The sequence below is a fragment of the Cuculus canorus genome, chromosome 9 (genome assembly GCF_017976375.1).
Source record: "Cuculus canorus isolate bCucCan1 chromosome 9, bCucCan1.pri, whole genome shotgun sequence".
Classification (NCBI taxonomy): domain Eukaryota; kingdom Metazoa; phylum Chordata; class Aves; order Cuculiformes; family Cuculidae; genus Cuculus; species Cuculus canorus.
In genome coordinates, this window is record NC_071409.1 from 21,978,520 (window position 1) to 21,993,755 (window position 15,236).

General features: G+C 37.6%; 2 protein-coding genes across 8 annotated transcripts in view; one reads left to right on the top strand and one right to left on the bottom strand.

The window, feature by feature from the left end:
* The window catches only part of BCHE (butyrylcholinesterase), a 51,469-nt gene that overhangs the window by 17,926 nt on the left and 18,307 nt on the right, over positions 1-15,236 (top strand). For 3 of the 4 annotated variants that reach the window (XM_009558155.2, XM_054074290.1, XM_054074289.1), the window contains exons 1-2: positions 2,044-2,197; positions 5,208-6,732. In XM_009558155.2, the coding sequence (XP_009556450.2) occupies positions 5,213-6,732 (1,520 nt within the window). In that variant the 5' untranslated portion in view covers positions 2,044-2,197; positions 5,208-5,212. Of the gene's footprint in view, positions 1-2,043; positions 2,198-5,207; positions 6,733-15,236 lie in introns of those variants that run through there. The other variant, XM_054074288.1, reaches the window with a different exon arrangement.
* Positions 6,773-15,236, bottom strand: part of LOC128853012 (translation initiation factor IF-2-like) — a 155,762-nt gene continuing 147,298 nt past the window's right edge. For 3 of the 4 annotated variants that reach the window (XR_008451214.1, XR_008451213.1, XR_008451217.1), the window contains one exon: positions 6,773-13,233. The gene's annotated coding sequence lies outside the window, so the exon portion shown is untranslated. The remainder of the gene's footprint in view (positions 13,234-15,236) is intronic. The other variant, XR_008451215.1, reaches the window with a different exon arrangement.

A 15,236-nucleotide genomic window follows, 5' to 3' on the forward strand; every position in this document is an offset into this window, starting at 1 on the left:
TCTGTCCTAATACCCTGCTTCCCTGAAAATATCCAGATAACCTCAAGGCTGAACTCAGTGTTTCCTACCACCCAAGAAACAGCCTGAGACCGTTGGTTCGCTTATCCCAGAGTCACCTTGTCAGAGTCCACAGAAGCTCCACGTTTTGCATTTAGTAATTCTGTCTTCCTCAAAGCAGGAGGATGTTTCAGATGCCTTGAGCACCTGGAAGTAGAGAAGAGCAAGGAGAGAGGAAAGGGGTGATGGTGACAGCAGATATAGGACAACTTGGCCAATGCTGGAAAATGGATGAAGCCAGAAAGAGCATTTTTAGTGTTTTGAGTCTCCTGCTGTGCCTTTACTGCCGAAGGCAGTGATGAGAGTTGAGAATACAATGGTTTGGCATAAGCATCGGAAGTACTTTATTTAAAAATGGCCTCTAACAAGATTTGGGGTTTTATGATTCATTCCTCTGATGGAAATGAAACAAAAGTGTGTCACCTGTCCACATCTGCAAATGGGTTGAAGAAGCATTAGAGAAAGAGCAAATGTGCACATCAAAGAACATTGAAAATTGCCTTAATTTAAAGAGCACAATTTAGCATTTCCTGCAAGAAACTGCACCTGGAGACTTTTGATCAGCAAGAGTTGCCACTGGAATTGATTCTGAATCAATCCCACTTTGTTATTAAACAGTTTTATTTACATTAGTGTGATAGTAATTTTGTCTAAGAACTCTGAATACCCAACTAGCAACTATATTGGACATCCATGTTGAAAGTTTAGGGTGTTTTAACCTGGTTTAGATTTAGTCTGGGACACGTTGTCTCCTATGGACATGTGCCTAAAATATGCCTATCGAATGCCTGATCCTAAAGGTAGACCGTAAAATTACCAGGAGAAACTAAATGACCACGCTTTCTTGAGCTTTTCTCTATTAAAACACTATTTCACATACTAGCTTTTAAAATCATTAGTAGTCTCCATGTTAAGGTCTATAAACTTCATAATTAACACTTTATTTCTGCTTTATTCCTGTTCTATGTATTCCCAAATATTGCTTTTGTGTAATTGAAACAAGAACTGTAGTTTGTTAAGCAGAGGGAGAACACTTTTCTTTAGCTTTAACAGGGGAAGCAAAGTCATTCAGTAAAAGAAAATCTTAAATTGTGGAAAAGTTGCTTTATTTCAGAGCAGAGGTAAAGAGCAGTTGCTACTGTGAAGGCCTTCTGGTTTCATGTAATCACTCAGCCATGTGATTTTCACATTTGGTAATGGGGATAATACATAATTTATTTATCTTCTCCACCCCTGTTGTCTGCCTTCATTTGTACCTCAAAATATTCTCAATTTAAATACCGGTCCTGCATGTGGGATATTTCCCCAGCTGTACTGTACCCTGATGACTCTGACCTAAGATTTAGACTGGCTTTGCACCTGCAGTGCTGAATTCTGATGGAAAAAATTCCTAAGAGGTTCGGGCAAAAGAAGGTTATCAGATGTACTAAGCAGCATGGGTTATTTCCTATTTGAAGACTAAGAGCGAGAAAGCAGTGAGTTACACCATATGGCACAATTTTTAACCCCAAAATCAGGAGGAGACAACTCAGATTTCTACAGAAACCTGCAGATGGCCATGGGTCAAGTAAAACAACTGATGCTTGCCAGTTGTTGACATATCCGTGCAGAGGACACTCCTTTTTTATCTGCCACTGTTGCTTAAAACCAAAAATAACTGCATAGCAGTAAAAGGTTTAAGGTGCTTTAAAATAATTTTAATCTTGAGCTGAGCAATAGGAAAAAGTACAGGTGACATCAGTGCTCTAAGCAAGATGGAGGAAAGAAAAGCAGGATTTTATTACATTCATAATTCTGTTTATCTTTCTAGATTATAAAATTGTTATCTCGTGCTCAGAACAAGTCCCTGAATCTTCCCTTTTCTACAAAAGCTCATGCCTGATTTTCTCCAAAGTGGGTTTCTCTCTGTAACATTTCTACAGTAGCCTTTGAGCAGATGTCAGATAGTAAGGAACGGCTGCCTGCAGATCAAGTTGCGACTGCTGCCAACTCTCGCGAGCTTTGTGTCAGAAACAGTTGATTATAATGTCAGTACTGTCCAATTTACGGGCTCAAAGCAGCAGCTGCATACTGCATTTTCCCTGAAGTATTCAAAGATCCTGACACTTAAAAACTTTGTATTTCTTGTAATAGAAGTGGGGTAAGTGATTCTCTATTTACGTGTCTCTGTCTGCCAGGATAATTTACAGTTCAGCTTGATTTGCACAGGGATTGGGATCTTTTAAAGTGTTACGCTCTGCCCATTTGTTGCTCTCTCGGGAAAACTCACACTGCTCTGCAAATGGAACGAGTAAGCAGGCGTGTGTATCAGACCTTGGTATTATTCAAGGAATCCTGGGCTAAGTAAATTAAGCTGAGCTAGAAATCACTTATTAATTCAACCATCTTTTCTATTTAAATAGTGATTATATAGTCTTGTGTATAGATTTTTTTTGGTTGGGTAAAGATTTGCAAAGAGAAGAAACAGTCATTGAAATAAATTGTGTTCCCCTGCTGAATAAGAATACAGAAGTATAGGCTGTTTAATTTTTGCTGGATGAAACTACAACAGAAGCAGCTTTTTAAAGTATGCAAATATATTATATGATCTATCTCTGCTCGGTTAAGGTTGATGAGCTAAAGCAATCTTCTGACCCTGTTACTCTCATAGTAGTAAACAAATCATGTTTGTTTTGCTCAATGCGGTTCACATTGTTGAGTTTAGTTTAATGCAGCATTAAAAACTTAATTAAAATTAATATTTGCCATACGTTCAAGGTGTAACAGTCATAATCTGTCACTTGCTACTTTTGTTAATACAAGTAGAGTAACTTGAGACTATTCTCCCATTCACTAGTACAAACTTCTGTGTTTTTCAAGCTTGACTTATTTCAAACATTTTCTTTAAAATGCCATCTGTTCCATGCAGAGCTAATTATAAACGTACAGAACTGAAGTTTTTGCTAGTTTTTTTAGTTGTAAAATTCTTGTCTAAAGCTTCCTACGGGCAAAAGTTATGCCTCTGTGTTTTGCAGTGCTGCAGTGTTTTCCTCCCATCCCATTCCTTTTTAATTAACGAGAAAGTGCAGAGGGGAATTAATTTTAATTACTCTTTAGATATTAAAATCTTTGGGAACTTTAACGTCTCTTGCTTTTCTCTTCTTCATAATGATGGTGTTTGAAATCTCTTATTATTTTCAGCTTATTGTGGTGGTTTGGTCCTGAGTGGTATGTTAGAAGTTAGGAGTATGCGGAAAAAAGACAGCGTCAGTGGAAAACCAAACTTACACAAATTACTTGACCCATTTTGCAGTGCTGTGCGTTGAATGCACACATACCCAACTAGATTCCTAGTATTAACATTTCTCACAGCCCCACCCCAGTTGCTATGGTTGACTCTGAGATAGGGTGAAAGACTTTAGCACTAAGCTAATGTTTACATACCTTTTCTCATCCAGCTCTTAAAAGATTTTATTATGGGAATGAGTGAGAGGAAAAAAAACAACCAAACCTGGCACTGGAGTGAGCCTCTGCTTACCCAAATTCCTTGGGAGCTGCTGGACCACATGTGTCATATAAATTAAGTACTCATATCTCTGAAGCATAGCGTGTATGGGGTCATTTGCAGTGAAGCTGAAGGCTAGGTACAGTGCTTGACCAACTGTGTAGTTTATTGCCCTCATTCACCACTTTATATATATATATATATTTAAAATAAATTTACATGTTTGCATATTATAAAATTTATCTATTTTCTATCAGTTTACGCGAATACTAAAAACATTGTCTCCTACTCCTTCTGCCCTACTCCTTTGATGCTATCTCAAATTTAGGAACCTCTTATCACAAAAGAGTCTTTTTCCCCTCCCTGCATTTTCTTAGCTGATTTCCAAGAATACACAACCGAGCAGGAGGAGCTCAGATGAGGCCACAGCTGTACTTTCCACAGAAATTAGCCTCATTCCTTTTAAGGACACGAGTGCTTCTCATTAACAAAGAATGGCCTGTTTAAAGTGGCAGGACAGAGTACACTATGTACTTCAGGGAGACAAGTGAAAAATAGAAGGAAGCTTTGTTGGGCACTTTCAAACATGTAAGGTATAGAAATGGGTTTATGCAGATAGTCTTTTTCTGACTTTTCACTTTCAAGGGGAAGGTACAAAGTTATTTATAACATTTGGAAAAGTTGAGGTAAAGAGGACTGTTACTATGTTTAAATGTGGTACCCTTATCTTTAAAGTAACATTAATTATCAGTTTTGAAAGGTCATCAGGAAGGCAAAGATCAGGCCATGCTTAAATAGCTATGCAGCATCTATATATATCAAAAATCCTTGGCTTTTTAGCATTTTAAATGTTCATTTTAAGTAGTAGAACTTCTTTTCATGACTACAATGATTGTAAAGTTGGTTAAGTTGCTTTAGAGAAAAAGATCTTGGAAGAAATGTTTCATTTTGGTTTTTTCTCTACTCCTGTATGCACTAACCCAGAGGAGCTGATGAACTGGGAGTCAGTTCAGGGATACTTCATGTACTTTCCTTGTTAAAACACCTTCAGATCTTAAGCTCTCTGAGCAGAACAGTGAAATCACCCAGTGTTTTGAGTTTGTGCCAATGATATCTCAATGGTTTCAGCCCTTGAGACACAAGCACATAGTTCAAAAGTTATGTGGACCTGGAAATCCTTGGATTAAAACTTGGCTTCAAGCTCCTTTTCAGTGTTCATGGGATGCATGTGACTAGTGATGTTTTCTTTCACTCTTTATGGCTTGAGAATACGAATTGCCATAGTAACCTCTAACAGTATAATGGATCTTAAAATGTCCTATTCAACGTTCCTGTGCAAAGCAAGTAGTTAAGTATCTGCTAATTGAAGTAGTTAGAGTCTGCTTATATGGCTTTACCTTCTCTGGCTTCTTCAGTCCTATGTGTTTAAGCAACAATGTTTTTTCTGAAGCACTGTGCCAACTGCTAAATAATACACACAGTCTTTGCAAAAAAAAAAAAAACTAAAGAGAATTTATGGTTGAAGGATGCAGAGATTTATGCAGCAGCACCACCTTATTTTCAGTGCCCTTAGGGTGACCTACACCCTTTTTGAATAAACTGTTTTGCCTCTGGCACTAACACATTGCAATACTAAATCTGAATTTCTTTTTTTCCTGTGTTTTAGGCATCATGATGTGGATGAATGGTACAAGTCTCTATACCAGATTTCTTATGTGGCTTCTTCTCCTGTATATGTTCATCAGGAAAGTAATGCCTGAAGATAACATCATTACAACGAAGCAAGGTAGAGTCAGAGGGACGAATCTGCAAGTACTGGGGGGAACTGTGACAGCCTTCCTTGGAATACCTTATGGACAACCGCCCATTGGTAGACTGAGATTTCAAAAACCAGAACCTCGTGAGAAGTGGTCAGATATTTGGGATGCCACAAAGCACGCGAACTCTTGTTACCAGCTTATAGATACAACTTACCCAGGATTTCCTGGAACAGAGATGTGGAATCCGAAAACTAATCTCAGTGAAGACTGCCTGTACCTTAATGTATGGATTCCTTCTCCCAAACCTAAGAATGCAACTGTCATGGTGTGGATATACGGCGGTGGCTTTGAGAGTGGATCGACTTCCTTACCTGTGTATGATGGCAAGTTTCTGGCCAGGGTAGAAAGGGTCATTGTAGTTTCCATGAACTACAGGACAGGTGCATTAGGATTTTTGGCTTTGCCGGGAAACCAGAAAGCTCCTGGAAATGCAGGTTTATTTGATCAAAGATTGGCACTTCAGTGGGTTCAGGAGAACATAGCGGCATTTGGAGGCAATCCAAAAAGTGTGACTATATTTGGAGAGAGCGCTGGCTCGGCTTCTGTCAGCTACCATATCCTTTCTCCTAAAAGTCATCCTTTATTCACAAGAGCCATCATGCAAAGTGGATCTGCAAATGCCCCTTGGGCTGCCATTACAGCATCTGAAGCCAGAAACAGAACAGTGGCTTTAGCTAAAAAACTCCAGTGTCCCACCAGCAACGAGACAGAGCTAATTCTCTGTCTCCAGGACAAAGACCCAAAGGATATACTGGAGAATGAAGTTTTTGCTGTAACACATAAGTCTCTTCTAAACATATATTTTTGTCCTACTGTGGATGATGATTTTCTCTCAGATATGCCAGAAACATTGATTCAGAATGGTCTTTTCAAACAAACACAGATCTTGGTTGGTGTGAACAAACATGAAGGGTCAGAGTTTCTAGTATATGGAGGAGTCCCTGGTTTCAGTAAGGATAATGATAGCTTGATAAATAAAACAGAATTTGAAGCAGCTTTAACTATGTCCTTCCCAGAAGCAAGCCAGCTTGCAATAGAATCAATTATTTTTCAGTACACAGATTGGGAAAATGAACAAAAGCCAGAACATTACCGCGATGCCATGGTTGATATTCTTGGTGACTACAATATAATATGTCCTGCACTGGAATTCACAAAAAAATTTGCACAAGTAGGACATAAAGCATTCTTTTATTTCTTTGAACATCGATCCTCAAAGCTCCCTTGGCCAGAGTGGATGGGGGTAATGCATGGTTATGAGATCGAGTTTGTGTTCGGATTGCCCCTAGAAAGAAGAGTGAATTACACCAAAGCTGAAGAAACTTTAAGCCGATCCATGTTGAGATACTGGGCAACATTTGCAAAAACTGGGTAAGTTCACTGTGGAAGTTTGTTTGATTGGTCAGATCTTTGTTGTTTCAGAGGAGGTGAAAAAATCTCGACTGTTTGAGTGGTGGAGGAAGGATTAATTGTTCAGCTATCCAGAATACCTGTCTTAGTTCTGGTAAAAAAAAAACGCCTTAGCAAAACAAACTCTTGCTGTGTAGCTCATTGTATTGGATGATCTTAAGGAAAAGAATGTGTATGCGCCCATAAAAACAAACACAAAACATTTTTATTTTTTTTTGCCATGGCAATAGTTGTTACAAAGAAAGGTAATGGTTTCAAGTTTTAGAAACAAAATATTTCAAATTCTGCCAAAGACTTCCATAGTTTGGTAGAAGTAGGAGCAGAAAACCTAATTTCCTTTAAAATGTCATTTGCTCAGAACATGCTGCTGTAGAATATGTAGGTATATTATGTTCATATGATAAAGTGATTGGAATTCAGGATGTTCTTTTCAGAAAGCCTATCTTCCCATGTGTACTGTCAGCATAATCCTGGGTTTCACTGAAGCCAATGACGAACCACTTGCTATTTCCATTAGATTCGTCTTTAAGTGAAATATGTCCTAGCCTCTATAAGAGGCAAATAAGCATATTTCATTTGGATGTTTGAAATCGATTAAACTCAACTTTTCATTCAGTCTATTTAGCTGGAGTCCAAGAGAAGTGAGGCAGCCCTTGTTCTGCACAGCAAGGTTATAGGGCTCTCAATGCAATATTCAGTTTGAAGTGAAAACATTTCAGTGTGGTAAGAAAAAAAGTTGCTACGGCAATCATGCATGATCAATTGCAAGGCTGCAAGCCTGATGGGATGGGGAGGTATCTGTTTGTACTCCCTTCTGAGAAAATTGTAGATATAAAAATCTGTACCTGTGAAAATATGCAACCAAACACTTATTTCATACTTTAAATGTGTTTCTTTTACTTAACTTTTTAAAATCTTACATTAATTTTACTTCTATGGTGGACTGTTCCTTTGATTTGTGAAGGACACATGGATTTGTAAAAGGTGAAATCAACTTTGAAACTGGATCTAATATTATTTGGCAATAGAACAGAAATCGGAGGAGATCACTCTCCATAAAACCTTGTGCATAACGCAAAGCACAGATAGGACTTAAACATTTCCAGTGATGAAAAATACAGAACAAATGTTGGTAGGTTCTTCTAAAACTTAATTCCACTTAAACCGGGTTACAATTATAAAAGGAAGTCTTGTGTCTTGACTGAATTTGCTCATCCTTCTGTGTTTTCCAGACCCTATATGTATTTGACAATTTCTAAGCTTTACATTATGATTTGTGTTCCATATAGAGATAATTCTAGGCTGTGTTCCAATAACCCCTAATCCTTTTCTCCTTTTTCGTTAAATAAAACAGGTTATACTCTTGAGTCTTCCACTATAATGCATTTTCCCAAGTCCTTAAATAATAACTATGCATCTTCTCTAAACATCATTCATCATCGACTTGTTAGAACTTTCCATGTTGGAATTAAACACCATCGTGTGTGAAAAGAGTTCTAATTACAGGTGACATCCATCCCCTTTAGTTCAACCTGATATTCCCTTGCTTACTCAACCAAGGAAAGTACTACTGGCCTTGGCCATGGTGTTATCCTGGAGCTGCTGTGTTCTTGATTGTGGCCAGTGGCTCCGTGATGTGTTCCGACCCTGTGCTCCCTGTTTCTGCTCTGCTTTAGTAGTGAAACAGTGCACCTGGTGGTTGGCACTGACCCGCAGGCAGCCTGGGTACTGCCCAAGCCCTGCCCAGTCCCTTTACATTATATTTCAAGGTGAACTAACAGCTTTTCATTATACGAATCTTTTTTTCTTTTAACAACAAATTTGCTTATTGATAGGTGTGATTGATTTTTTGCCTTGATATGTAGAAATATTAATTATGTTAACAAGTTCTATTCCTTTTACATACTGGAGCCTGTAATATTTTATTACCATACATGGAGAGCATATTAAAACTCAGAAAATAACTACAGATAGCAATATTCATTAATTCGTAGTATTTTAATACAAATTTTAGTCTTGCAAAATTTAATCTAAAATTTAATCTATGAACTCTTCCTGCTTCCCTTTTTACTTGGAGCCTGATGACAGCACTCTATACGAATTTGATATGGAAGACCATAGTACAGACAAAAGCATTCAGCAGGGACGCGTGTTCTGGAATTGAGCTGGGCAGTTGATTTATTAATTCCAAAAATGCATCTGATAGATTCCCAAGATGAAATCTAAACAATGAGGTGGAATAAAACTTGGTAACTGTTCCTGCATCATGAAGACGTGCTATGACAACATTGCTTTAAAGCTGCAACCATTAAGCCTTTATTGGAGAGCAAACAGAGTGAAGGCTCTATATTACGTACTGCAGCTTTACAATCTTACAGGAGTTTGCAGTCAGGATCTTATACCAAAGATAGTGCATCTTTCAATGAAACAGAACTATTTTTTAGAAAAGAGAAAACAAAAGGAAAAAATCCAGGCCTGTAATAGATTTTACTAAACAATATTTACATTTTTCTAAATCATTGTTTTCCTCTGCATTACATGTATACGATACATGTATTTCTGACACATATATATAACCTCAATAACCTACTGTGCAAAATAGAGTACACTGTCCCTGTCACTATAGCTGCCTAAAATTTGACAATATAAGGTGCATTTATGTTTAAACCTGTCATCTAGTCTGATTATCATTCACACTATAATTACATTAGTCAGCAGATGGAATTTCAAGTGGTTTCCACAGCAAATGACAAATAATCCCTCTCTCTGCTTCCACACGTATCGAAAACATCACTATTACAGTAGACAGTACAATTATGCAATTTATGTACCAGTAAAAGATCAGATCAGTAATAACCCACAGATCCTTCATATTCTGTAGCACATTATTCACAGTGGGAAAACAATAAAAATTGTTAATAATTCCAACAGTAATAGATGTTCCTTATTTTCCCACCAATTTTGAGCATGAAGTAAAGATTTATAAAGAACTAGGAAAACCTCATTTGACATAATCTTTATAGTAAAATCTTGCATGATCAAAGTGCAAACATCTGAACTGAAAATTACTTTACCATTGATGTCTCCAGTAAATGAGGAGAAAATCAAGCCAAAGATGAAAATCAGAAACATTGTACAGCACAATTTTTAGTGAGGGTGTTTGACCTAATATTCTAATGTGCAGAAGTACAAAAGCAGAAGGGAGGAAAGAGCAGCCTGCAAAGGAAAGGAGATAAGGTAGAGTTAACAAAAGCTGAAAGAAATCGGTTATCTCCCAGTGCTTTCTGGTTAGAAGGGACTGAAAGGCGGCTCAGCACACTGTATGCAGAGCTCTTTCTCACGAGGGGTCTTCAAGCTCATACTTTGACCCTACTGATCTCTGGTTTTAATTCTCACATGAGCGCTAAGAATGAAAACAGTGAGATGAAAAATCAAAAGTATGGCCTGTAGAAACATTTTCTGTTTCTTAGACAGAAAGAAGCGAAACTTTCAAAGGATCTCAAGTCTATCTGAAATTCTTGGTTTCTACATTTCTCAGTAAACAAAAGGAGACTGTCAGCCAGCCCAAGAGTTTTCCACTCGACCACCACCCCCATCAGTAGCTGATGCAATTTTCCAAGTCTCTAGGCACCTCTTATTTCCATCCTTGCTAAAAAGAAGTATTAGGAATGTCGATGATTCAACAAGAGATGGGAAGAGACATTTAGCCTGTGAAGCTTGCAGCTAGATGCTGGCATTATGCACCAATATTTCTCTTCATTACCCAAGAGAATAGTGTCATTTTTAGGTACCTGCCATATATTTTCATGGTCTGTAACATCTGCTGAAATAGTCTTCTTTGACAATAATCATGAGATTCCCTGCACATTCATTATCCAGAACAGGATTCGACAGGTTGGGAACCCCTGGGAGCTATAGATAGTGTAACTACCTCTGTAACTGCACATAGGCTGCTAATCACTGTCTGCAGTATTTACCTATATAAATAATGTTACTTCATATAACAGTGCGTGAGAAGAATATGGAAAAAAACCAAATTACCTCATGGGTTTGACTGTTCAGGCAGTTAACATGGAATAGCTTGAAGGAAGGACAGCCTGGGAGGCCAGTAAGATTCTTGGTATGATGTTTAGGATCATCCCTTTGAGTTATTGGTAACTAATGCTAACCCTGTTTTTCAGAGTAGACCACAAGACAGGTGAGGAGCCAGTGTGGAGCTGTGGCTAAGCAGACTGGCAATGTGGGTAACTTACCTTCCAGTTACACTCTCCCAGCATCTCATCCCCTCAAAATATGCTCACAATTTATTTCACAAGCAGATCTAAGCAATCAGTGGTACAAATCATCTGTTACACTCTTGCAAGGATGTGCTACGTGTGGACAAAAATACCATGCTCTGATTCAGGGCTTAGAACAGCCTCACTCCAACAATCAGTCTTTTATTCCGTGAGATGTTCAGCCAGTAAATACTCTTCCTGTTATGTCTGAAGGGCTTCTGCCCTCCAGACCTGGGCATTTCCAGTCTCCCCATCCTGCTGGTGCTTGAAGTCTGCTGGCAACTGAACACTTATCTCTTCCAATGACCTTTTCATTTCAAAATTGGGTTCAATGTACTGAGAAAGTGCACAGGTAAGAAAGTACTGACTGAACAGTGTGAAGTCAGTGTTGAGGTGGATACTGATGTCTGTAAAAGTGCAGGGAAAAATATGCATGACTAAACAGCCAATAAATTCCTGGGATGGAGAGGAAAAAATTTCCAGGTGTGGCAATTCCTTTTCCGTTACTTGAACATTTCTGTTGTTTCATTATCACTAATTTTTTTTTCACTGATCTTTCGGTAACAAGTAAGGTTGATCAAGTATCCCAGCTGTTCCTAGTGCTATTAGCATATTTTCATAGAATACCTTTCTTTGCATGAATTTGAGCTTTGAAACAACAACATTTTCAACACACTTTCAAAAAATCTCTGTTCTACCAGTGAGGGAAGAAAGAGAGTTATTATTAGTTCTGTCTGAATAAATCAAATATAATAAAATACTTGGGTTATAGGAAAGAACAGATTCCAAAATCGATGTTCTTGATTTACACTTTGATTTAAAATTACTCCATTTACCTTGACCTAGGGTGTCCTCAGCTAATTCTTGCATTTAAGAACATTGGCAGCTGAATATCAATTGTTAACCTTAAAATCAACTGAAAAAAATTTCCAGGCATCATCAAAATTAGACAGGCAAACAAATGTGACCACACTGTGTTCGGCAATAAACTAAAGCATGATATTTTATGGAAAGGACTGGATCAGGCTCAATACAATTACATTTGTGTATAAGTAAAATTCATTTAAAAAATAAGTTAGATTTCAGTGACCTTCTTCCTGATGCTTTCCGGCGCCCTTTACTTTAAGTGAAATCCACAGTGAAAGAACTTAAATTTCTCTTTTTTAAACACTGCTAAAATTCATTTGTCCGCTGCACTTTTGTTATTCTTCAGAAACCTTTTGAAAGTGAGCAAGTGACACTAACTGGTACTATCAATCATAAGCAGCAGAATGCTCTACTGACTCTAGTAAGAGAAAGTTTTATTTATCATGAAAAAATATATGGCATCCCAAATCAGCGGTTGCTAGGTTATGTCTTTTGCGTTCCTTTATTCATTAGATTTGGTAACTGTATTCTTTGGACATGAGTGAGGTGAAGTGACAAGGAGACAGACAAATCACATGAGACAAACACTCAAATAAGAATGCAGGGGAACATACAAAGACAATATTTTGAAGGCATTGTGAAAAATGTTTTGGATAAAAAGAAACTGGCAAAACTTGTCTCACTGCCAGTTTTACAACCGCTGAAACAAATCTTTGCAGCTTTTTCTATAAAGTCAAGCCTTTGAAATATTTCCTCCTATGTTTTAGGGGAATTTGTGAGGCTTTGATTGTCCCACCAAAGCTCTAAAGCACTTTGCCTGGTTATTATTGCCTTTCCCTGATGTTCCACTGGTAGACATATAATAAATTTCAGTGCTTTTGTTACCAACTTATCACAACATGTTTATAGAGAGTAGTTTCAGAACAGTGAGAATAAAACCAACAGCCTCATATACAGTCCAGACAACGGATTGAACTGGGGACCGATATACTCTATGTATGGAAAGGAATGTATATATTGGGGAGGAAAAAAGAAGAAAGAAAAGATCTCCAACCACTTTTAATTTTCTAATACTTCGCAAACTAGGGAGTTTTATGTACCACTTGGCCATTTCATAGTAAGAAATTCACTGGCACCTGGGTTCAACCTACTCACCTGAGACATGGTGCTGGTCCTCACAGGGTCTTCCAATGCACCAGAACTGTAGGGATCAACAGGACAACAGAGGGACCAAGAGGAGGCTCCCCCTGAGGCTGCTGCTTCTGGCATCTCGTGTTTATCATGTACAACTCTCTTATCAATTCAACTAGTGATTTGACTGGATAAGGTAAAAAAATCAGAACAGAAGATTTTTGGGTGTGAGGTAAAAAATAAAGGAGTATATACAAGGCACGAAAAAGGCTTCTAAAAAGATGAAAACATATATGGAAAGAAAACTTCCTTTCCCATCATAGAGAAAAGCAAAGCTTTATTTTTGACCCCAAAGGGCACATATATTTTCACACTTGCTCTCCTTCACAGGAATCATTTCTGAGTCATAAAAAAAATGTGGAAATCATAGTTGATAACAGAAAAGGCCAAATTTTAGGAAACACATTTCTCCACCTTTACTTTCAGTTTTTGGGTTCTTAAAGGTGACTCATCATCTTTCCAAGGTCCATAAGTATTGTTATATTCAGAAGCAGTAGTGGAAACATCTTTTTAGCAATCTATTTGGAAATAGTACATCATGGAAAAAATCAGTAACTAGAGACTTATGTTTGGCAGTCATCTCTCTCTGGCTTGCAAGCTGACAATCTGTCATTGAATTTCAAAATTGAAAACAGGAATATTTGATTCAGTCATCTTTTCAAAATAGGTTTGGGATACAAATTGTTTAGATTGGCTTAATATTATTATAAATATTGCAAAATTACAGGAAGATGTCTTGTTATTTTCCATATGTTCAGCAAATGCTATTCCTTCCATACAGATTTTTTTCTCTACAACAGATGAGTCAAACTATTATTTTCAAACATGAAATGAGAACACCTCCTAAGGAAATGTCCAAATATTGTAGGAATAATTGAATGAGGCATAAAGCTAAAACTTAAAATTGTAATGAAAGGCTTAACTTGAATGTAACACTGTTAATGCCTTATAGAAAGAGGTGAACTTTAATCCAACTGTGAGAGGCTGCAGGATCTAAACTACCAGTCGTGGGACTGAGCAAGGGGAACTCCCTGTGTCTGCAGCAGAGGCAGTGACACACAAACATGCAAACAAGGGCACAAAAAAAGAAATGATAAAGAGGATTTATTTGAGATGAGTTTTTGAAAAACTGTTTTGCTTTTGGACAATACTGTAAAAGAAGAGACAGAAATATCTTGGATGTGGCTTTTCCTCTTCTTAAAACAGAAATATGTAGAAGAGCTTGTGCTGGACGTGGTTCCCTGCTGTGCCCAGAACCTGGCAAAGAGCCTCCATGGAGATGTTTTGTGGAAAGGAGAGAAATGAAGAGATATAACTGTTCCAAGAGTTGAAATAAAGTCATAGTATAATTTCTACCTCAGATTTGGGGGTGGGAAAAAGAAGCTTGGATGGAAATGATTTAGCATTTGATGGGAAGTTCACGAACAAGGAAGACAGGAAAATAAGAGAAGGAAACACTAGCTGGTGCAAGAGGCTTGGTGACAAAGAAAAGACACAAAGAAGAGAGAAAGAACAAAAAGCGATGGAAAGATAAAAGAAGAAAATTCCTGAGACAGTTACTAATCATTTTGGAGGATGAAAGAATCTGTGAACAGTGAAATATAGGGCATGCATGCATGAAGTTATTATGAGTATGTGTAAGGCAGGTACACATATAAGAGTGATACACTTGAGAGATAATCTAGGATTAGGGATTGCTTTCCATATGTCATAACTTTTGCAGGCATGTGAACACATAATTTCAAAAGTCACAGTGAAACTCGAATTAGTGTTTACCCACAGTTAATTCTCTTTTTAGGAGTACTCTTCCATGCTGCTTTTCTGCAGCTTAGTCCTTGTTTCATCATTGGAAAAAAAGTAAAAACAGAAAAAAAAAGAGAATTGAAGTTTTAAAGGTTTGCAAACCCCATTTTTCTAGGTGGTTCTGGAAGAAAAATCTGAAGTCCTACTGAGTAATATCACGTGAAGAATGGAAACCTTTTGGCACACATTTTAATTTACTCCCCGAAGCAGGAGATTGGCTTGTTTGAGGGAAGTAGCAAAGGGGATAAAAGAGGAAATGAGGAGCAACAGAGGTTACCTCACACCATATTTTTGAAGGTAGCTCAATATGGTGTTTAATTCTTTTTT